Here is a 25207-nt window from a genome sequence, read left to right as displayed (position 1 = left end):
ATATGTGTCTCAGTTGGTGATACTGTTAGAAACTATTCTTGTTTCTGCTATGATTCCTTCCTTCTGAACACTAACCTCCCCAAGCAAATAAATTGTGCTTACCTGATCTTTAAAAGACTGAGCCCTTCATGCTGCAAGTTTTCCCTCAAGGCTAGGCTAGAAACTTGTGGCAGCTCAGCACATTGGGACTGCTGTCCCACAGCGGACACACAAATTATGAACACACCTTTGTATACCCATCTCAGATGCAGATTTATGGATTAAAAGAAAATGCAATTGTACACATGCATGCTCACATTTTAATACGGTAGGCCTATAGAATTTGTTGTTTTTGGTGTTGCATTTCAAGGACAATGAGATTGTACAATCTTTCTATGCACTCCTCCTCCAAATAATCCTTTTGCTCTTAGAAATAGACAGCACTCCATTCTAGATAACAGGAAAGAAATCCATGCTTAAACTCAGGGATCTGGCAGAGTTAGCTCTAGGTTAGCCACAGCAGCTTTGAATATTTAAAAAAAAAAAATGCTTTAGGGCAGGCACATCCAACAGGTAGATTGTGATTTACTGGTAGATCACTGGATGTCTGTGGTAGATGACTGGTAGATCACTGGCTCTCCCCAAAGAAGCTCAACAACTTTGTCTTCCCTAAAAAAAGCTCAAAATCTTCGCCCTGCAACCCCCCAAATATGTGGCTTTCCTCCTTCCTAAAAAGCTCAACAACTTCGACCTGAACCCCCCAAAACAGGGCTTTCCTTCCTAAAAAAAGTTCAACTAACCTGAAGGGGGTAGATCACTGCCAGTTTTTAACTCTGTGAGTAGATTGCAGTCTCTTGGGAGTTGGCCGCCACTGCTTTAGGGGAAATGAGAACTGCAGCCCCTCCCCCTACTGAAACATATCTTACCCAGGTTGTGAGGTGGCAGCCTGAAGCAGCAAGTTTCATGACATTTTGGTGAGTTCTGGCGAGATCTTGCTGGAAATTGGTGCTGATCCTAGTGCCGCTTCTCCACTGCTGGCAGAAGCCGCAGGGCAGGCAAGATGCCAGAGGTGGCTGCTTCACCCTACCTTATGGTTGGGCCGGCCTTGGCTCTGGGGCAGCAGCGTTCGCTGTCATTCCCATGCCCTTTTTCACCCAGAAGGCATGGAAAAGTTGGGCAACGCTGCCTGCCACTTTGGTACAAAGCTATGAACCCATTGGGTGATAACCCACTGCTATTCATACTCTTGAGTGGACCCATTGAAATCAGTGGCCCTAAGTAGCGCATTCATTAATGGATCTACTCTGAGCATCACTAACAGTTGATATATCACACACTGTGCACTGCTGACCAGTGGCAAAACAATTGAGGTGACACTGCCCATTCAGCCCACTGCCCAGCACTCATTCAGGCCTCAAAGCAAAAGAAACAGGTAACCTTTGCCTGAGCCTCAGCATCCTCCTTAATGCTTTACAGGGGGGACTGAGGGGAACCAGTTGCTCCTGCGTTTCCCCTTCAAAACCCATTAAAGCAGAATAGAATCGGAGCATCCCTATGCACTTGATATGGCAGCCAGCAGCTTTGGCTGTCTGTCTCTGGAGCAGCAAAAGCTGCTGGCAACATGTGGCTGGCTGCTTGGGGCATATGGTAGCCAAGTGGTCAGCTGCAGAGAGCCCTTCCAAGCGAAAGTTGGTAGTAAGGGGCTTCTGTCATTTATTGCAAATAATAAAGATTCAGCTCCCTGCTCTCCTCTCCTCATTTTCCCCCAGCCTTCCATTTTGTGCAAAAATCCTGCCTAAGGATTTATTCATTCCTGCATTTCCATTCCTCTTGATGATTCACAACGGTGCACATGAAGTGTCTTCATTTTGAGGTGATGTCAGAGAACACAAAGGTGCTTTATACATGAAGCTCACTTGAGGGTGCAGTGATGAACATACATGTATATATATATGTGTGTGTGAAGTTCGCCTAAGTCACTTGACTGCAGCCCATTATTTATAGCTAATAATCTTCTTTAACAGCCTAGATGAAACTTGATCCCCTTCACTCTTCAGCCGAAACCCCTTTTCTTTCTACATATGCTGGAAAGATGCCAATTTACTAGCTCCATTAACTTAATGAGGTTTGACAGCCTGCAGCAGCTTTTCTCATAATCCTTCTTGGTCTTAAATTTGGTGCTCCACAGTCATCTGAGTAGCTTTTTTTAACTCCTTGCCTTCTTCCAAAATACGAAAGTTTGATCCCTGTAGCAAAATAAAGAGGACTTATCCAGGAGGGTTATGTGGGCTGGGGGGGTTTCCCCTCCCTTTTGATCAGTAAATGTGAGTGGTCAGAATGATATATTTGCTGTTTTGTAATCATTATTAAATTAAGAAACATTTTCAGGCTGCCATCCTAACCACACTTACCTGAATCCAGTAAGACTTACTTCTGAGTAGTCATGGTTAGGTTGCAGCCTCTTAACACTAGCAGGTAACTGGATTTCTGTCTTGCTTGTAGGACATAATTCTGAGTGATTTGACGTGGTTTTGTGTGACTGAACATAATGAAGATTTTAATAATTGATAATAAAGCTCAATAATTATATGCTGTGAAGTCATGACAAGATTTACATTGGCTAAAACAATCATTCCCGAGAGGTCAACAACAGTCATAATGAAAGGTTAATCCTTTGCTTGTGTTTTATAATATGTTTAGTGGTTACTGCCTGCTAAAGGATTCATTGTGCCACTAAATTCAAATGAAACCACAACCAGACATGACATTTAGTCAAGGTTTTTAAGTTCTACCAGTTGATGAAAGGTAGAAGCAAGGGAGTGGGTTATGGTAATGTTTTCCCCCTTGTACATGCTTTACACACACTGGAAAAAGTGGAATTTGCAAACCAGAATGTATATATTTTCCCCAGTTTATGTTTGGGCCAGGCTGGATGTAAACCATGGTTCATGAAGCTGCTTCAGTGCTTCTATGCTGATTTAAAGATGCAGTTCCTATTTCATCTGAAATTGCTTGCCTGAAATGAGAAACTCTGGCTTTGTGTCAGTTTATTAAGCCGATTTGCTGCATGGGACATAACAGGAAACTGTGGTTTACTTTAACCAGGTTAGAAGCACTGAAGCAAATCCAGGGTCCATGTGCAGTCTCATGTATGGTACATTCTTGGGTTCCCATTGAGTTCAGCAGAGTGGACTGATTTTGCACCTCCCTCCACTGAGATGAGTGGCAAATGTGTGTGTTTGCTCTGTGCATAAACTGAAGCTCTTAACCCTCAGAAACAATGGGTAAACTAGGGTGTTTGCAAATATGTACCATATACACTTCTAAGTGTTGCTCGCTGCAGAGGAATAATACAAAGTAATTGTTTTCCATTTTTGAAAGAGATGTTGCTTACAAGACATTAGTTAAATTGTGTCAACACCCAGATTGTTCAGATTAAAATCAATGATTCATAAACCAGTTGACAGACATAATAGTTGGTATACAGATTAAGATACCAAGTTGTAACTTGTATACAAAAGAAGCAATATTTCATTTTCATTTTTTGCTTTACTCGGTTACAGATATTTATTTTGTTCTAGTATGTTTTTATTCTTACAGACATACAAAGGAAAGAGTTAGACAAAGGATAGCTTGAAGATGTGCATAATCTTAAGAATACTTGTATGGAGAATTATAACTTATTTTACTTAACTTGCTTGTTTCTAATATTTAATTTTCAGTCCATTCAATCCCCCAAAGAATTCTCACAGCAGCTTATAAACTAGCGTATTTTTCGCCCTATAGGACGCACTTTTTCCCCTCCAAAAATGAAGGGGAAATCTGTGTGCGTCCTATGGGGCGAATACAGGCTTTTCGCTGAAGCTTGGAGAGCGAGAGGGGTCTTTGCGCACCGACCCCTCTCGCTCTCCAGGCTTCAGGAAGCTATCAGCAAGCCTGGGGAGCCCATGGGAGTTCCCACAGGGCTCCCCACACTGCGGATAGCAGCCGGCCGCCCGGCACGCGGGCCACCCTGAAGCAGAGCGCCCCTCGCGCCAGTCAGACATCCGCAGCGCGGGGAGCCCTGCGGGAGTTCCTGCAGGGCTCCCCATGCTGCAGATAGCAGCAAGCCGCCCGGCGCGCAAGGCGCCCTGAAGCAGAGCACCCCGTGCGCCGGGCAGACATCCGCAGCCTGGGGAGCCCTGCGGGAGTTCCCGTAGGGCTTCCTAGGCTGCAGATAGCAGCCTGCTGCGCGAGGCGCCCTGAAGCAGAGCGCCCCGCGCTTTGGGCAGACATTGGCCAGCCCCACAAGCTTGGGGGACAGCGGGGAGGTGCAGCGCCGCCATCCCGCTGTTCCCCGACCTGGTTCTGGGGGGGAAATAAAGGGAAAATTTTTTCCCTTTATTTCCCCCCAAAAAAACTAGGCGCGTCCTATGGGACAGAGCGTCCTATGGGACAAAAAATACGGTAAATTAAAACCCATAAACAATAGCAATAGATTAAAACAGTGCAACTGTAAAGACTGCCTAGTGAATTGGGCTTGTGTACAGTGGTACCTCGGGTTACATATGCTTCAGGTTACATACGCTTCAGGTTACAGAATCCGCTAACCCAGAAATAGTGCTTCAGGTTAAGAACTTTGCTTCAGCATGAGAACAAAAATCTTGCTCTGGCGGCGCAGCGGCAGCAGGAGGCCTCATTAGCTAAGTGGTGCTTCAGGTTAAGAACAGCTTCAGGTTAAGAACGGCCCTCCGGAACGAATTAAGTACTTAACCCGAGGTACCACTGTATAAGATTTTCTATCTTTTACTTAAAGTATAGAAATGAGTGGCTTCACCGTCTTAGGGATATTCCTAGGTCTCTCCATTGCCAAAGGTGGGGCCAGCGGGGGCCTTCACAGTGGTGGCACCTAGCTTGTGAAATACTCTTCTCTAGAAGTATTACTTGTATCCTACTTTGATGATGGCGGGAATTGCACCAGGAGAATATGTTTTTGTTTCCCCAGGCCATATCTGTAGCATTTGTTTTTGGTTTGGTGTTGTTTTTGGTGCTGTTGAGAGGGGGAGCAGAGAGATATTTGGTGTTTTATTTGTAAGTTGCCCTGAAAATATTTGTATTGTAGGACAGCAAATAAATTCTTAAATGAATTAGCAAATATGATTTCATTAAAAAATAGGAAAATATTGAAGTGTCTTGCTCACTCGTCCACTGAACATCAACAGTGGGTTTGATCCAGAGCCAGCCCAGCTATTAAGCCTCATTCTGCCTCAGGTGGCAGAAACCCCCAAGGTGGCACCTTGTGTGCCCCATGAGATCTCACCCAAAATTGACAAATCTTGTCTTTTCATTTTCTTTTCTATGTATTTTATGTATTTATTTGGCATTTCTCAGCTTTGCGGAATGAAAGGTTTGGCTTTTAAAAGCGGTGCCTTTGAATGAAGCCCGGTTAGAAAGCAATGCAACATTTTGACATAAATAATATTTTTCACTGCTACCTGCTCACATACAACAAATCCTACATAGTCATAAAGAAAAACACTAAAAAGCAGTGCAAGTGAAATAAATCGAGAGTTGCAAAATATCTATGTGCTAAAATCATTTGCAACTGTTTCTTCCACACCATTAGTACAGTTTGCTTTCTCTCTGCCCAGAAACACTATAGCACTCTTGGGGGAAAAGAAAGATTATGTCCAACCTGCACTACAAACCCTTTCCCTGGCAGGACTGAGCAATTTATATGCCAGGGCTACATTTTTCAGTCTCGGGTTAGTATTCATTTCTTCAGTTTCTAAAAGAGAACAGAGCTATACTGTGTGTATATATAATCAAGATTAATTAGGGGGGGAGAATACTTGAGGGTAGGACCCCTGAATTGACTATCTTGAGAAATACACTTCCTAATCAAGAGCTCTACATTTTCTTCTATCTTTGTACAAAATAGCATATTATGCCCTTTCAGTGTGGGCTAAAACTGTTAGCCTCTTTCCTTTTATTATTCTTTATACATTTCTGGAGACCTTCCAGCACTTCCAGCACCTACAAAGCTTGGGATTTGGGCTATGGCTCTCTTTTTGGCAAAGGAGGGAGAGTCTTGCTAGAAATCACAGAGGTCAGCCCTATGGCAACATGCAATTAATGCTCATAACTGGGCCAGGAAGCTGGTGTGTACATGCTATTCCCCCCCCCCCGCCCCCAAAGCTTACTAAAGACTTCAGGGTTGGCCACTGTCTTTTACACTGGCTTGAATGCAAAATGCCTGCTACATGAGACATTTTTCTGGCGGATACTGATAGGCAGATCTTCTTGAGGGAATGCTGATTCCCCCCCCCCATCTACAGCCCCATGGCAACCCAGAAAGCTGCTCTTAAGTGTCTTGAAGCTCCCTGTAGCCAGTTTTCAGGAGGTGGAGAGGCTGGAGATGGCGTATTTACTGTGGCACACACACTGTGAGTAGAAGTGCTTCCCACGCACACAGTAGGATCTTTAGATCCAAGATACTCTGCTTAACTTTTCCTTCTAGGGACTTGCGTAATGGGGGTTGATATTTATTTTGTGATGTCCTGTAATTTTCACATCCATCTTAGCAGCATCACTGCTAGTCCATCACCATTTACTTTGTTACCCTGCGCTTTTAAATAGTTTGTTGACTTTGGGTGTATAGCTTTCAGTCACTTTCTCCAGCGTTTCCCTCCGTGTAACTCTGAATCCTACAGCTCCCTGACTTTGTTTCTTCCAGATACATTACGCACACATCACTATTTATTTATATAGGGCTTTTCGGGCCAGAGGCCCCAGAAGAAGCGAACAACATATTAAAAGAGCAAAATAAACATTAGAGTACAACAAAATACCATAAATCAACGAGAAAGAGAAAGAATGTACGACAGCAAAATTGAAACACAAGGGCCAGAAGAAATCCTTCTGAATAGAGGATTAAAGGGTTTCTTGCCAACCCCTAAATCCCACACACTTCAGTCTGGAAACGTGAGCAGAAATGAGAAAAACTAAAGGTTACCCAAATTAGAAGAATTAAAGGATGCTCTTACCACCATCATTCATGCTATTCAAGGTATCATGGGGAACTAGTAATTCATCTAAACAATTGCCAAAACCCTTCCCCCAAAATAAATATAATATTAGTAGTTTCCACAAAAAGAAAGAGCCTGGCACCCTATCCTATACTTTCTGGGCAAGCAGAGTCCCCCTGAAAAAAGATTTGATAAAAAAGATGTGGCCTTTGCCCTTATGCCAACTCAATGAGGGTGACTCACAGGAGCAATTCAGTAGCAACTCTCCCTAATGCCTGCAGGTAACCACTCTCATACTTTCTGGTTGGTCTCAGCATATGGTGGAAATGGAGCACTGTTCTTCTGTCCTCCAGGTACTAGTCCTGAGGCTACGAGCCAAAGGCCATCAGTCACTTAGCTTGCACCTTTGTGAAAGCACTGTCTGTGTGTAATTACTCAATATGGATAGGGCAGTCAAGGGCTTTATCTATTTATCTGTCTGTATCTATCGATCTGTCATCTATCTATCATCTGTCACCTTCTACACATTCATTCTAAGGTAATGCTCAATAAAAAGAGCAAAAACAACAACACAAAAGCTGCAGATATATTTGAAGCAAAAACAAAACAAAGCATGATACCAAATAGACACTTATGGCAGAGATGTATACAACCAGCTGTGAAAGCCTGTTGGCTGCAGGTATTACAGGCCTTTTTCTCAATCAGATCTGCCACCCCTAACTCTGCCAAAGCACTGGCTTTCTCTTGTTCCCTGGAGGGGGATGGGGAACAGCATCAATCAAGAGCTTCAGGTGTTGCTTATTATATATTTAAAAGTTCACATATACTTGCTGACTCAAATTGCAGAAAAAGAAGGGAAAGGACTGAACATACTCTTGGAATCTAGCTTTCTTCCATTAGTTTGTTGTCTATGGGTTTCTTCCAACCTCTTCTCTCCCTGTTACTAACAATTCCAACTAGCTGGTATGTGAGAGAATAGTACAGTGGTACCTCGGGTTACATACACTTCAGGTTACATATGCTTCAGGTTACAGACTTCGCTAACCCAGAAATATTACCTCAGGTTAAGAACTTTGCTTCAGGATGAGAACAGAAATCGTGCAGCGACGGCACAGCGGCAGCAGCAGGAGGTCCTATTATCTAAAGTGGTGCTTCAGGTTAAGAACAGTTTCAGGTTAAGAAGAGACCTCCAGAACAAATTAAGTACTTAACCCGAGGTACCACTATATGTTATACACATAGAGTCATCATGCAGATCACAAAAATTGGGATATATCATGTCTTCTACAATTCCCTTATTTAAAATCTACAAGCATAGAATTTCCCTGTCAAAATTCACCCATCTTAAAGATGCCCTCCTTCCTGTGTCCCAGCTTGATCTCAGTGGTTATCCAACGAACATGCTACATAATGCAGTTGCATGGGTCAAAAATGAGCAGCAATTCTACACGATAAAATGATTTTTAAACAAGAGAGAAATTGGCAGTAAAAGCACGTGGACATTCTTAGTACGCAATCCTTTCCTTGACTCATGGGCTCTACCTGTCCCTATTTAGCAGCAAGCAGGACATAGCCTCTGGCTCCGGCACTTCAAAAGAAAGTTGCCATAACATTGGCAGCTCTCATAGTGGTCTAGTGCTGTCTACCTTGGTTTTTACATCTTTTATTTGGTAAGGTAAAGGTACCCCTGACCATTAGGTCCAGTCATGGACGACTCTGGGGTTGCAGCGCTCGTCTCGCTCTATAGGCCGAGGGAGCCAGCATTTGTCCGCAGACAGCTTCCGGGTCATGTGGGCAGCATGACTAAGCCTCTTCTGGCGAACCAGAGCAACACACAGAAATGTCGTTTACCTTCCCGCTGGAGCGGTACCTATTTATCTACTTGCACTTGACGTGCTTTCGAACTGCTGGGAGTTTTATTTGGTATTAATTACCAAAACAGAAGTGCATGCAATTGTAGCCCAGTTGCCCTTTTGGATGAGGATAAACCACTAGCAGCAAGGGAATGAAGATTCCAAACATGGAAGCAGTGAGCTGGGAGTGAGTTTTTAACCCTTTTCATTCTTGCTGTTTCTCTACTTCAAATCACACTTTGCCATCACTTCCCCTCCCATGAGGTGGGCCTCTCAAAGGCTGTTCAACCACAGTTACATGCATTTGCATGTTGTGTGTAGTTGCACAGTTTCTATCTCTGTATCTTTAAATACAGCAAGGCCTGACTGAAAAGCCAACATAAAACTCAGGATAATAGGATGGGAGCCTTCAAGACAACAAACAAACTGTCTGTGGATCATCCATAGTGCTAGAGGAATTATCTCTAATGTGTTGGCATTAGTTCTCCTGTTGCCTGATAAAGATTATGTTGAGAGAGCATTCTGCTATTAAGAGCCTTTCCCCCTCTCGCTCATTGAAATATGGCCTGACATTCAAAACCAGAGGCCTGCTTTTACCAGGTATTTCTTTATAAAAGAGATCCTAATCTCAACAAGATAAACTGCTTAAATAAAACTTGGTGAAAGAACAGGCTGAATAGCGGATTATGCTCTAACTATTTTAAAATACTCTGCATTAGGACAATTCTGCACTTGTGCCCTAAGGGAAGAAAGTAAACACTGCTGAGGTTTTTAGACATTTTCAGAAAGGTACTGACCTTGCCTTATATTTACTCTTTTAATCTTCATTTTTGTCATGTTTATATGTGCAGAGAAGATGTGTTGTTTTGTTTTATACATGAGCAAAACTGAAAGGGAAAGGGTAAACCGAGCTTGTTCTGAATGTGTTTTGAATCCATAAATACGTGCCACTGTGCTGTTTGTTGGTTTCATATTACACATTCTGATTTATGGAGGAAGGCTTCTCTTTGCAAGCTGAAATTGCACAGTATTTTTTAGCCATTGTAAGAGAAATTATTCAGAACAGACTCACTTTCTAGAGGTTGTGTTGCTGCACCAAAGATAATGCGAAATGTGCCATTGCAAGAGTGGTAGAAGCAGTTTTGTTGCCCTGTAACTGATATACTTGGTTCTTTTCTTTTCTTTTCTTTTCTTTTCTTTTCTTTTCTTTTCTTTTCTTTTCTTTTCTTTTCTTTTCTGACTAGTTCTGCTAGATATCTGCATAGTGGAGAACGAATTAAGAAAATCAGGCTGTAGAGGGTGCTTATTGTAGGGTGCAGAACCAGCTCTAGCTCTGGGTTTGGATCCTAGCTCCAGGCTTCAGCAAAATGCCTTCATGTGATATGTTCCTACTGCCCACTCTGCCACTTCCTCTTGAGGAAGTGGGCCCCACCCATTTGCCACTCTGCATCGAGACCCTTAATTCCCCTTAATGGCTCATCACCCAGGCTATCACCTTATCAGGAGGCTAGCCTGGCTATTCCAAGAATTAGAAGCCTTGATTAAATTCTAACACTTGCTGGATCCAGGGATTAGAGGGGTCTGGCACAAAGCTTAAAACCCATAACAGTATGTATATTAAAGGTAAAGGTAAAGGTACCCCTGCCCGAACGGGCCAGTCTTGACAGACTCTGGGGTTTGTGCGCCCATCTCACATCTATAGGCCGGGGGCCAGCGCTGTCCGGAGACACTTCCGGGTCACGTGGCCAGCGTGACAAAGCTGCATCTGGCGAGCCAGCGCAGCACACGGAAAGCCCTAGGCGCTGAGGCTTTTAACCCACAGCGCCACCCGCGTCCCGTATGTATATTATATGTGTATTTAAGGTTGTTCTTCAATGGTTTTTAATGTTCATTTTTGTAAGTCGCTTTGAGTGTCATTTTAAAAAAGAAGAGGGAAATAACAAATATAATAATAGTAAAGATTTAAATAATGTAGCCTCCATAGCATTCAATTGTTTACTCTGATTTCAATGCAACTATACTGTGGTCACCCATTTCCTGTTATGTAATATCTAAAGGTGCAACTTAATCCACTTCAGCACATCACATGTAAAACACAGCTCAGTAATGAATAACCTTGCTGGGAATGACAGAATGTGTGAAAAGATTAGACTAACCTTGGGCTACAGCAAATTCTATACCAAAATTCTCAAGGGACCAGATGCTGAAAGATTTCATTAGGCTTAAATGTACCAGTGAAATGGTTTCATGTGGGTGTTCCGGATCTCTCCCACCAGATTTTGTTACATGGGAAGTTTGTCACTGCTTGCACAGAAAACATGTGCCAGCTCATTTGCAACATGTATCTTTAAAATCTAGTCTGCTACGGATAATGTGTAAATAAGCATTCTTCCCACCCCCCTTGTTTTAAAAAAACACATATCCTACCTGGCACACAGTGAATACACATTGTAATGAAATGTAACAACTAAAATGCAACAGTTGCATAAGCTAAATGCAATCACCTTAAATAATAAAATTAAGTCAAATCCCTGGTGGAATGACCCTGTTTCTCTGGAAGTCTCTCCCAGGTGGGTGTTACTTTTCCCCAGAAGTACCCATGGTGCTACCATGGAAATATTCTGCTACATGTCATCACCAGTATAGCTACAAATAACAACGAATGTGAGGAGGCTTGTATGGGAACAAACAAGTAATATTTACCAGAGCCTCTTAGCACTCTCTAAGAATCAGCACCTTGAATTGTGGCTGGAGGTGAATGAAGAACCCCAAAAAGGAAACAACAACCAAAAATAGTTGTATGTTTTCATTCAGTTTCAAGTCTGAACAAAAGAAGTTATGGCCTGTATCAACCATAGTATAATGTTATTTTGTAAATATATTTTGATTCTGTTACTCACTCCTCTGTTGACGAGTCAAAGCAAAAGTGATATATAACCTGTAGCAAATTTTGTTTAATTATTAGCCTTTCTAAACCACTTTAAAAATCTCCAAGTGATGTGTAGTATGTACAACATAAAACCCATTATCTGTTAAAACAAAAATACAGCCTAGGATAAATAGGCAAAGGTAAAGGGACCCCTGACCATTAGGTCCAGTCGTGGCCGACTCTGGGGTTGCGGCGCTCATCTCGCCTTATTGACTGAGGGAGCCAGCGTACAGCTTCCGGGTCGTGTGGCCAGGATGACTAAGCCACTTCTGGCGAACCAGAGCAGCGCACGGAAACGCCGTTTACCTTTCCGCCGGAGTGGTACCTATTTATCTACTTGCACTTTGACGTGCTTTTGAACTGCTAGGTGGGCAGGAGCAGGGACCGAGCAACTGGAGCTCACCGCGTCGTGGGGATTCGAACCGCCGACCTTCTGATTGGCAAGTCCTAGGCTCTGTGGTTTAACCCACAGTGCCACCAGAACAGTATAAAAACAGCATATTAAAGAGATTCGGGGGATTCAGCTGCATAAATCAGGGTCACACCTTATGGGTCAGGCTTAGACAAGGGAACTGAAGTAACTGATGGTTGCTGTTTCAATACGGCAGATGAAAGGGCAGTGCACAGAAAGGGGGCAACAGAAAATAAGTGTTTTTGTGCATAACTATCCTGTGATCTTCTCTAGGGGGCAGTGTCATAAGCAGAGTTTCCCCATATGATTGTAAGTCATCTTGCAGGTATATACAGGGGCAGTCAGTATTTGAGGTAACTTAGTCCTGAGCTGTTCAGGGTTTTCTATGGTAACTAGACCTTAAACATAGCCTGATTATGTGCACCCACGTACTGATCATGGTCCTAATTGTGTGTAGTAGGCAGGGCAATCCAATAGTATCAAAATGAAAAGACTGTCATCTTTATTTGCTGCATTTTAAAATATTTCAGTGAACGCGAAGCCACTGTGTGAAATGTTTTCCTGACAGGGAAGGATACATATTCAGTCAAATTGCTAAACAGCCGGCATAATGCAACACATGGAGACACACACACTTGCCGTGAAAGAAAGCGTACTAAACCAATGGCAGTAAATTTAAATCTAACCTAGGGAATGTGCTTTGCAAGATTAACACGTGCTATTCAGACAATAATTCAGATCAATCAAAGGCAGGAAATTCAAACTTTAAGCTAAGTGTAGACTTGACATACGGAATTTCCTGCCTTTGTATGCCAAAACTAGGTATGTCAAATTGACTTTTTGAAATAGGAATTTAAAATATCAAGAGATTTACTAGTTAATGGTGATTTATAATAATTTTCCAAAGCACATTTCAGAAATGTTGTTAATAAGTTGGGCTGTTCTGTTTCATGAATTGTCAGTGCATATAAAATTATAGAACATAATATGATATTTTCCTCAGTCACACTTGCATTCATGTATTGATTCATTCATTATATAAACATTTCTGTCCTGTCCTTCTTGTGCTTATGCACATTGATCTATTAAAATACAAATAATAACAAATGCATAAAGCACACAACATTAAAATTTGTTTAAAAGCAACAGTGGCATAGATCACAAGTAAAAATGACCTTAGCAGACAAAAGCCTGCCAGAACAAACCATTTTGTCTGCCAGAACTGACAATTTTGTCTGCCAGAACTGACAATTTTGTCATCTGGTACAGATGACAAAATGCAACCAAAGAGGGGCCCATCCACACTTAATGGGGCCAGGTAGCCCACAGTACTGCTATGGCCACCAGAAAGCTCCTACCTCATACTATCACCAACCATGCCTCCAACCTAGACGCAACACAGAGAAGGGCTTCACCTGCTTAGGCAGCAGGTAGGATAGTATGGAATGGTGTGAGTCTTCAGGTATCCCAAGTCCAAGTTATTTAAGGCTTTAGAGATAAGCTTCTCCTGTCCAGAACAAGTAAAAACATGTCTGGCGTTGTCATTGTCCCTTATGATTCACTGCAGTGGAGAACCTGTGTCCCTCCTGACGCCTTTTGGACTCCACATCTTGTAATCCCTGGCCTTGCTGACTGAGGCTGATGGGAGTTGTAGTGTAGCAACATCTGGAGGGCCACAGGTTCCCCATCCCTGCTCAGGTATAAATGTACCTAGCACGCATGGATGTACACTATGGGTGCAGTGCTCAGCTCACCATAGATATTACAGCACAGTTTTACACATGCCTGCTCAGGATCCAGTTCAATGTGGCTTGTTCTCAAGGACACAGAGTGGTTGTGATTTCATTCGGGAAGGGAGGCTGCATGAATCAATTGTGCAGATCTTCTGCAGTTCTACTGCAAAACCCACCTGTTGTTCTTATCTTCCTAAACAGTTGTGCTTTCTTTGAAATTGTGTGGAAACTGATAGCAATTTAAACAAACAAAGAAAAAAGGTTTCTTGTGGGGGAGGGAAAATTCTTTATACTGATTTTTAATTTGCCCAGAGTCCTTGAACAGTTGGAGTAAGCTTTTGTTGTGTATCTTTTGTCTATAAAGCTTTCTGGCTCGTTAATGTGTAGGGTGGGGGGGCAGGTGTGTTGGAAATACTTTCTGTAATCCTTTAGTATGGGAAGGCTTTTTTTAAAAAAAGAAATCCCCTGATATTGTGACTTGGCTGTCTTACATTGTTTGGAAGATTTGTTCTTTTATTGCATTTTAATATGCAATTCGCTGCATGTTATTATAACTGTTTATATTATGATAGCAGTTTTACTCACCACTTGAAATCATAGAATCTTGGAGTTGGAAGGGACCCCAAGGGTCATCTAGTCCAGCCCCCTGCAATGCAGGAATCTCAGCTAAAGCATCCATGACAGATGGCCATCCAACCTCTGCTTAATATAAACCTCCAAGGAAGGAGAGTCCCCAACCTCCTGAGGGAGATTGTTCCACTGCCAAACAGCTCTTGCTATCAAAAGTTTTTCGAATGTTTAGATGTAATCGCCTTTCTTGTAACCTGAAGCCATTGGTTCGAGTCCTACCTTCCAGAGCAGGAAAAAACACAAGCATGTTCCCTCTTCCATGTGACAGCCCTTTAGATATTTGAAGATGTCTATCATATCTCTTCTCAGTCTCCTCTTTTCTAAGCTAAACGTGTCCAACTCTTTCAATTGCTCCTGGTAAGGCTTAGTTTCCAGACCCTTGATCATCTTGGTTGCCCTCCTCTGCATACGTTCCAGCTTGTCAGCATCCTTCTTAAATTGTGGTGCCCAAAATTCAACACAGTATTCCAGGTGTGGCCTGATAGAATAGAGTGGTACTATTACTTCCCTTGATCTGGACACTATACTTCTGTTGATGCAGCCTAGAATAGCATTACCTTCTTTTTTGCTGCTGCATCACACTGTTGACCCGTGTTAAGCTTGTGGTCCACCAAGGCCCCTAGATCCTTTTCACATGTACTGCTAGTAAGCCAGGTGTCCCCCATCCTATATTAGTGCATCTGGTTCTTCCGTCCTAAGTTACATCTGTCCCTACTGAAATTCATTTTGTTAGCTTGCGCTCAGTTCTCCAATCTGTTAAGGCCATTTTGGATTCTGATTCTGTCTTCTGCAGCATTAGCTACCCCTCCCACTTTGGTGTTGTCATTGTGCTCTTCCAGTTGTTCCATCAGCACAAACATTTATCTTTGCCTGATGGAATGATCTCCTCTCTCACACACACCCCCATGCACTGTTTAGGGGGTTTTCCAGACCATCACCTCCATCCCAAGCTGCTTTAGGAGGAAGAGATGGGTGGGTCCAGTTGCACTAGAGGTACTCATTGTGCTGGCTCCCGCTAGTGCACATATTTTTTTGAATCTGGCCTTGAGTTCTTCCCCACACAAAAATCAACTCTAGGTTACCCTCCCCACCTGCCGCTTTCATAATTTCAGTAACATAATGAATGGTGTGGCAGAGTGGGTGGGTGATTTTGTCATTGCTGTTGTGAAACCGTGTCACCCAGAAATCTACCAGTAGATATTTTGTCTATCTCTGTCTAACAGGAAGAATCATTAACTTTGGATATACTTGTTACTCACATAAGTGTCCAAGGTGTGTGTAAAGCAAGTGTGCCAATATCAAAATGGGAAAATAGGACAGTATCGTTCCAGATACAAAGTCACAGATACTGTCCTATTTTCCCATTTTGCTAGTCTTTCTTCCTAACCTATTAGATAATGAAGCTTCCACAAAAGGATGGCCTAATAGCTGAAGTGACTGAAATCTTTAACTACTACAGTTATGAACTGATGTTATCAGAATAGTAGCTTCAACATCTTGGACCAAGGGGCACCAAGTGGGGCATTTCTTCTGCCGATACTGCCAGACACTAAAAGGGATTGTGCTTTCCTCACAAGCTCTACTGCCGAGAGCATTTGTGGTGCTGCCGCCGCTGCCATGACTGTGTCTGTTTGGTGGGCAGAACACCGTCGCCTCACTCTTGTCTTTCACCAGCATTAAATTGACTTTAGTGAAGCTATTAATTATTGACTTGAATGAAAAGAACAGTCTTGCTTGGCACGCATCCAGCAAAATTCATACTGGGGTGCTGAACAAAGACCGTTCCCTTCTGTTAAAATGAATATGATATGCAATGGTGGTGGGTTTCTGGTTTGTCTGGTTTTTGGTTTTTTTAAAAAAGATGATTCATATTATGTAATAAACATTTCACTTGGTGGCTGGGGTGAGTGGGTGTGCACCACAAAATGAATGCAACTCTTAAACCGCATACTCTAGATTAGTTCTCCTACTAATTGAACAGAGGTCTTTGTAGCACTCTTAACCCTTTACGTCTCTGTACTATAAATACCGGTACCTCTTTCCAAGTATTCTTTTTGACTCCTTGTTACTGCATGTAGTTGTGCTTCTAAAACAAATAGAGAGTTACTGTGGTGCAGCAATCAGTATGCCAGACTAGGACCCAAGGGGACAAGAGTTCAGATCCCTGCTTGGGGATGGCCCAACTTTCAGCCTAACCTATCTCACAGGGTTGCTTTGAATATAATATAAGGAGAACCTTGAAGGAAAGGTTGAATGCAAAAATAAACAAACAAATATTTTAACCTCAGTGTTCTAGCATATTCTGATTCCAGTGAAATAAACGCAACATTTTGTTAATTTGCTTTTTCACATATGGATATGCTTCATCATGATTGCATACGTAAATGCTGTTGTGAGATGATAGATAGATAGATAGATAGATAGATAATATTTTGGAAAAGGGGGTGGGAAGGAAACCTTTTTATAAAGGGCTGCTGCACCCACCCACCCTTTCCTACTTTATTAGGCCAGCTGGAGGAGGGGTTCAAATAAAATGTGAGGGTGCTTGTTTTCTTGAATTGTGTGCATCAGCAAGCACAGTAATCCAAAACCTCTACCTTTTCAACATGAATAGCTGTTACTTTTGAGGGGGAAAGGGTGGGAAAGCTAACTGGATGGATTCATTTGACACAAGGGTAGATTTCATACTCTCCTCACTACTTAATACCGTGAAAGACATTAAGTTCTAGTATAAATCGTAGAGATAAACACTTTGGATTTTAGTAGCTTGGTCCTTTGTCACAATAATAGTAGCACGTTGTGTCCTCAGGAAGGATTGTTGTCCCTCTTATACACATTCGCTTGTTACCAAAGCACTTACTGGGGATCATTATCATTATTATGTGGGCAGAGATGCTCTTTTCCGTCTAACTCGCCCTTCTCATTTTTCCCACAGCTTGCGAGAACATCACCGTTCTGCCATTAAGGTGATACGTCGGATGCAATATTTTGTGGCAAAGAAGAAATTTCAGGTGAGGTGATGAATAGTGAGCTGCTTTATCTAAATAAACTCTTTTATTCTTCTGGGCTTATTATTGTTCCTTTTGTGGGCTTAAGAAAGAAAAGACCAAGGCAATTCATTTTAGTGATGGTGAGTTACACCCACTATTCTCTCCCTTCTTGAATAGGGTGGTTGTTTAGCAGCAGGTTAGTCAACTGTGGATGCACTGGGAACAGGCTAAGCCCCTGAAATGTACCATGAATTAAAATGTTATTTTCTGCTAATGGACTTGACCTTTCACCTTCTGTTATCTCTTTTTCCTTGCAATGCAAACATTCTCATATGTCTTCATTAATTCTGAGCTGTATATTATTGTCAGGCTGACTCAGTGGGCCTAGAGATTAGCATACTACCTTAACCTTGTTTCTATCTCATACTTGCTGCGGTCCTGATAAGAAGCTGGGATAGAAATTTGCAGGCGTGCTGGAAGGTTTCTGCCACCTTTCTCACACATACTCCTGGGAAAGCCTGCTCTGAGAGGACCAGCTAGCCGTGTTTTTACAACATCCTGATGGTTTGATTTCCAGTGCCTATTTTAGTTATTGGCAATCTGGCATCTCAACAGGCTGTGTTCCCATGAACACATAAGCTTTTAGGTGTTTGTTCTTCGGGAGCAAGTTGCTCTGTTCTGTGCACTTCCTGCACACTATTCATATGTAGAAGTCAAAACAGCTCAGTTCATGGAAGGGTTATTGAGTTCCTTGAAAACTTGTTGGGAATATAACTAGTAACCTCCTGCAAGTTCTATATGATTCTGTTCAAGCCTTCATTAAACACTTATGCTCAGACACAGAGATCGACACATCTATTGGATCTATTGGATGTAAAGTCTACATTCAGGCCATCTAACTTCTATTTTAAGAAAAGCTGGTTTCTGTGATTTCTCCTTTGCATGTTTTTTCTCTTACACTGCATACTTACTTTTCTTTTAAAATTTGCGTAGTTTCTTCTGATTTTGCCATTCAGGTGGAGAGACAGGCATGGAACTATACAGAACACTGGTGCCTCACCCCCAGCCAGTGGAAATCTTATTCAGTCACTTCTCTGGCTTCTGAGACGTTTCTCACATACTTTCAGATAGATCTTCTTTCCATCCACATAGACTTGAAAGTTGGTTTGAGAAGTAAAGCAAGCGGAGATGACTGCTGTGGTGAGGCTGAAGCTGCAAAAATCCACTTTCTTGTAGGTCACATTGGTGACAAGCAGAAGTATGGGTTGCCTGGGACGGGGGGCACTTTAGTACCACACCCAGGCCTGGCCCAGTGATGAGGCAGGGTCAACTGCCCCTCTGGAGCGGCAAAAGTCCAAGGGGCGGACTTTTGCCTCCACCACCCGCCCCGCTGCCTCCACCACTAGTGGAGAAGCGGTACTGGTTTCTGGTGAGATGTTACTGAAATCTCACAAGACTTCAGCGAGATCATTCAAGATCTCACTGGAAGTCAGTGCCTCTGCTGGCACTTTGCGGGCGGTGCCACGCAGTGCAGGTAAGAGAGGCGCTGGCGGCAGGGCAGCGGCGAGGGAGTGGGATAGCAGCAGGGTGGGGGGCAGCACATTCCCGTTTCACCTCAAGCAGTGAAGCAGGATGAGCTGCCCCTGGCCACACCACCACTGGTCACCCTAAACTCCAAAAAGTTTATGGAAAAAGTCATCAGCAAGCTGCCTTTATAGCTGCTTCTGTGTGGCCTGGTTCTCCCCACCGGTAGTAGTTGTTGTTGTTGTAGTAGTATCCAAATTCTGTTATCAAGATTTTAGAAGTGTTTTTTTAAAAGATAATGCATTCATTAGCAGGATAGGTATTCCATTAAAAGGTTGTCTTGTACCCATGTACTTCATGCTGAAAATGAGTACGAAAAGCTGCTGTACGTGGTGAACAAAGTTTATTTTGGAGTTCCATTGATGACAGGGGCAACTGACATGTCTGTTGTGGCTTTTACAATGATGTCACCAGACGCTCTTGATGTATTTATAGCTTTATATTTCAAAGTGTTACCGCAAACTGTGCTGTACTTTATACGTAATTCAGTTACCTTACTATCAATCAGGAATTGTGTATGTAATTTTCTGTAATCACTTCAGAGGGCTTTCTGGCAAACAAGATAGTTCAAAGTTCTTTGTACTTCAAAGAATGTTGCACACGCTTGTACTTGGCCATTGTTTGGTTACACTCCTCAGAATTTCCTGCAGCTTCAACTTCCCTCTTTTCTTTCCCACTCTGGCTCTGAGGGAAACACCATGCCATGCAGCTGCTGCGCACACAACCAGATAGTAGGAACAGTAAGCAGCAGCTGGGCACATATTTAATGCATGCCATTCTCTGCTGTGCCTTCTGCAAACACTTCTCCTGCACATTATGCAGAAAATTCTAACTCATTTAATGTAATTATTACCATCAGCAGTGTTCCTAATTGGAGAAGGGGAAGGGGGAATAAAGCAAAGAATAGGTAATGGGAAACACAGTGCAGGAAGTTTGTTGCCATCAATATTAAGGGCTGGGGACTGCAAAGCAACGTCTGTGCGCACTTACACAATCCCTAATGGTGACTGGCCAAGACGATGCCAGTGAATTCTGTTGTTTGAAATGCACTTGCAAGGTTTCCGCCCCCCCCCCCCACACAAAAAATATCCTTTGACCATGTTAACATACAAAAAAGACAACTTAAATAAGTGTGGCGGCAGGGGCAGCCATCTCAGCTTGTGAGCTTTCCACATTAAAATGGCTGTTTGAATCTGCTGAAACTGTCCTTGCCACATGCCAGTTTACACAATTCACAAAACCATCAGCTGGAACCAAAATGTTGTAAAGTGTGTTGAATGCCGGACTAGGACTGGGGAGGCCCAAATCCGGATCCCCACTTGGGCAATGATTCTTACTGGGTCACCTTGGGACATGCAGGGGGGTTTTGAGACGTGTGTAGCTTTCCCCAGGGGGCACATTCCAGCCAGCTGAAGTGCTTTTAAGTCCCATTGATTTAAGCAAGAGAGTTAAGCACTTGCCTAAGTCCCTGATCTAAGTGGGACTAAAAACTACTTAACTTGTGTCTGGATAAATGACCGTTTCCAAAACCTATGGACTATATTTGGTTTTACTAGTAATACATATTGCATGTGATTAGACATCCTAGGGAGCTTTATCCCTGATGTTTATACATGACATATCTGTGTGGGAGCCACATCATCATTGTGTTTTTCCTACTTGGAAAATGCTTCTCCTTGAAGCTTATGTTCCTTGACTGAGCAGAACAAAGGGACCTGGACAGGAAGACTGGAGTCATACACTGGTCTCCCATTCCCTAACGGCCTGGTACACACATGGTGTAGGGAGCAAACAGGGCTCTGCTGCGCCGTATGGGACCTCTCCTACTTGTAGTTGCTGCAAGAGGATTGGACTGTTAGCTCACCATAGCACTAAATATTCAATTTTGTTCGGTGTGCTATACTATCAGTGCTAAAACAAATCAGCCCTGTGGATCATGTCCTAGCTTACCAAACGCTTGCATATACCACTGGCTTGTAGCGCAAGAGACCTAAAGGTAGTGAATTTTCATGTGTATAAATCTGTTATGGTAATTTTAAGAGGTGTTTTATATGCATTGGTTTACATTATTATTTTTTCATCCTTAATTTTTCTACTGTATTTATGGTTACTAAAGCACTTGGTTTTAAAGGCAGAAGGGGAAAATTATTGAAACATTTATAAAATTATGAAAGGGTTTTTAAAAGCATTCTTAAAACCACCTTTCCCAACCAGAAAAGTATGGCAAAGCACAGAATACCAGGTGGGCAGTACAAATCTGTATGAATGCCAACTCCCACCATTTTATCACACTTTAGAACAGCCTTCCCTAGTCTGCTGCTGTCCAGATGTTTTGGACTACAATTCCGTCAGCCCCAGCTAGCACAGCACTAGTATTCCAGAACATCTGTGGGCACCATGTTGGGGAAGGCTGCCTTAGAATAACCAAAAACCTATCCCAGAAGGAACAGACTTGATTCTACATGGCCATGGTCACTGTGGTAAGTGCACCCCTGCAGTGCTGTTGACAGGAATGCATGAGAAGGCCTTCTTTGTTATTGCTGTACTACCTGCCACAAGAAATCCCTTCATCTGGCAGGCCTTTGGCCTGATCAATGTCTGATTTTGCCACCATCTTCTTTTCCAGTGTTTTTATGCTGCAGTTGATTTCTTCTTTCACTTTTGTTGTTTTATTTGTTTTGGAAGTTTTCTCTCCTTTAGGCTTGATTATTTTTAAGCTTTGTTGTAAGTCGACATGGTGAGCCAGCACAGAAAGAAAAAAGTTAACTTCCAAGTCTTTCTGTTGTCAATCGAGAATATGTGACCTGATATGCATTATGTGATTTAACAAGTATTTAATTCTCTCTTATTTTTACAGCAAGCTAGAAAGCCATATGATGTACGTGACGTTATAGAACAATACTCTCAGGGACATCTCAACTTAATGGTGCGAATAAAAGAGCTTCAGAGAAGGTATGGAACAGAATTTAGCTGCCCAAACAGATAAGTAATTCTGGAAAATAATAGCTGCATGATGAATCCTGCAGAATCAAGGCAACAGTGAAGAACCTGTGCTCCTCCAGATGTTCTTGAGTTCCAACTCCCCATCAGTAGGGCTGGCCCACCCATAAGCCAGACTGAGGCAGCTGCCTCAGGCAGAGGAATCCTGAGGGGTGGTGCCCCTGTGGGCACCCCACCTGTCCCTGCCCCTACCACCAGAGGAGCAAGGAAAAGTGGTGGCTTCCGGAGAGGTCTCACAATATCTCCCCAAAAGCTGCCACCTCCTCACAACTCCAGCAAGCAAGGGTTCAGCCGGCGGCAGAGGGGATGCCCCCTTTCCATTTTGCTACCAGTGGTCATGGCCGAAAGGAGTTGGAATACATCATTATCTGAAGAACCACAATCTCCCCACCCACTGCAATAGAGAAATTGTCAGCTGCTCTAATGGGCTTACAGATCTGGATCAGCAATCTGGGTAACAGAATGAAGTAAAGCATCAAAGATGTCGGCCATAGCATCTGTGCAAGCATGTGTGCCAAGGTGATGATGGACATGGACAGGGAGAAAACAGAAATGAGGGATGATGTGGAGATGACTTGGTTTTGAAGGGCTACTTAGCCAGTCAAGGTGAAAGGACATGTTAGGCTAGGAAGCATTCATTTGCTAGTTAATGATGATACAGGTAAGAAGAAGCATCCTTCTACATATCCACTCTTCCGCATGAATCCTTCTCACAGGTCTCTTTCCCCAGCTGGGCTTCGGGAGGGAAGTAAGCAGGAAAAGGGGGTTGAGGGAAAGGGTTGCAGGCAGAAATTTATTGTATAGGGAAGGTCTAAGCAATTCCCTCCTTCCTGCTGGTTTCCCCAATACATGTTCCCCACATTAAGCATTAGGAGGTAAACATGGGATTGAAACTTTGCATTTGTCTTACATTGTCTAATTTCACTCTCAGGAATAAGAAAGAAGAATTTTGCAATAGAAGCAGGGCTAGGAAATGTGAGTGCATGGCAGGACCCTGGACTATTTACATACTATGCCATTTCTGCCTGTGGTTGTGAGGCCTTCAGGAACAAGGACACACACCCTGCATTAAGTAATACATGTTGGCTGTTACCTTTCCTGGGCCTTTGGATATGGCAGAACAAAAACCAGAGCTTTAAAAAAAATGGGTAGGATTGTGTAAAGCAAACAGGAAAAGAATAAACAATCTATAACAATGAATGCCAGTGGACTTGTTTTTAGTTAAGCCTTTGAATTCCACACACAAATTCTTTCAATAAAAGCTGAATTCCTTCAGTGGTGAAATCCTGCCAGTGCAGTTTTAGAAAGCATTAGCAGACTGCAGACATAGACCTATTTGGATCAGACAGTCTCTCTGACATTCCCAGATGAATGTTCAAAGGACCATTAGAAGTGAGCCAGTAGCTATGCAAGCATTTCTTTCTTCATAGGGCGGGGCTAGAGAAGCAACAACTGTTGTTATTCAGTTCCCCTGTTTAAATCTGAAGACATTTTTATCTTGTTTACTTTCTTTCTCACCAGGTTGGACCAATCTATAGGGAAGCCATCACTGTTTATTTCTGTCTCAGGTAAGTCTCCATTAGAAACATATATATGCTGTGTGTTAAATATTGCTACTCTTCCATACGATACAGAGCACAGGGTAGATGCATAGTACTTAATGTTTTGTTTGACATATAGCTTGTTAGGAACTGAAAATAAAAAGGTCAAATGCCTGACCTTACTTGGAAAACCAGGCAGCACAGTCAGCAAGCCCAACAACTTTGTGCAGGCTGCAATAATACAATTAAACTGTTAGGCTAGAAAATATCTAGAACATAATTAATGCTATTCAGAATCTTCTATCATTAGGTTCTTGATTCACAAGAAGAGGCGCATAAAATATAACTCTATCATCCACTCCTTCACACAGATTTGGGACTTGTTCAGAGCTGTTGTACACCTGACCTGACCTGAGCCCAGCTAATCAGGGATCATGCAGTGAACATGATGGCTTTCCAGTAGCATACAGACAATTAGATTTGGCTATGTCACCATGCTGCTGATGGGCTGATAAATCCCTCACATTGCCCTGATTCTTAGCTGAAAGGAGGGAGAAAATAAACTTGCTCCTATCACGCCGCACACCAGGTTTCAGTGTTTCAGTCCAGTACTATCCACTCATGGTAGACTCTGGATGGGGCAGTGCTGTAGCACTGGCTTCCGCCACTGTTGGCACAGGGTGGGGCAGGGTAGCTGCAAGGTTGGGGTGGTGTGGACACACTGCTAGGAGCGTCGGCTGGCTCTGCCAATGAGCTCACACTGCCTTAGCCTCGTTGCCATCCTGCCCCACTGAACACAGCCCTAATAAGCAGCAGTGATGCTTCCTCCAGGGAACTGGCTCGATTCTGTTGCCCCCCTAGACACTTCTACCTAATTTCAAATATGAAATGTGCAAGAGAATTGGGAAGTTGTTTCAGTCGCTTTAGTCTCTGAATAAATAAAGGATATGTGTATATATTTTAGCACACAGGGGAATATTTGCCAGTGAGTGAGTGTTGTAACAACTGCACCTAGGGCATTCCTGGAGCCATCCACTAAACGGCTTGTGTTCATTATTCCTTGTCTTCTATAACTGAAGCCAGGCTATGTGTATGCTTCCATTGTAAGCAATTTGGTACATTATTCTTTAATTTAATTGACATTTGCTAAATTGAATGTAGTTTTAATTTTTCTGATGATTTAAAGCATAGTATGAAGGCAGAAAGCACTCTGTACTAGAAGCCATTAAAAGGGAAGGCTTGGGTCAATACTATGAAAAAGCTGCTCTTAATGTAATAAAATTATCCATCTGTCAGCAGCGTTCAATTAAGTAGCTCTGGTAGGCTAGTTAAATGCAGTCACATGGTTTCATTCTATACTACTGTAACACTGATATTCATCTAAAAATGTTCCTTTCTATACAGAAAAAAACAAAGACCGAGGGACTAATACAATTGGTTCCCGGCTGAACAGAGTTGAAGACAAGGTAGGCCTCAATCAGACAAAGTATTGTGCCTTTCTACATTTTCAAAAATAAGCATACAAACAAACATTATCTTGCCTTTGCCT

The 25207-nt window shown here is 42.7% G+C and overlaps 1 protein-coding gene across 3 annotated transcripts in view; it reads left to right on the top strand.

Moving 5' to 3' along the window:
- Positions 1 to 25207, top strand: part of KCNQ1 (potassium voltage-gated channel subfamily Q member 1) — a 307659-nt gene that overhangs the window by 190087 nt on the left and 92365 nt on the right. For all 3 annotated transcript variants that reach the window (XM_082193513.1, XM_082193512.1, XM_082193511.1), the window contains 4 exons: positions 17479 to 17554; positions 21975 to 22069; positions 23639 to 23685; positions 25063 to 25124. In XM_082193513.1, the coding sequence (XP_082049639.1) occupies positions 17479 to 17554; positions 21975 to 22069; positions 23639 to 23685; positions 25063 to 25124 (280 nt within the window). The remainder of the gene's footprint in view (positions 1 to 17478; positions 17555 to 21974; positions 22070 to 23638; positions 23686 to 25062; positions 25125 to 25207) is intronic.

This window comes from Podarcis vaucheri (genome assembly GCF_965113315.1).
Source record: "Podarcis vaucheri genome assembly, chromosome: 1".
Taxonomy (NCBI): domain Eukaryota; kingdom Metazoa; phylum Chordata; class Lepidosauria; order Squamata; family Lacertidae; genus Podarcis; species Podarcis vaucheri.
This window is presented reverse-complemented; position numbering and strand designations above follow the sequence as displayed.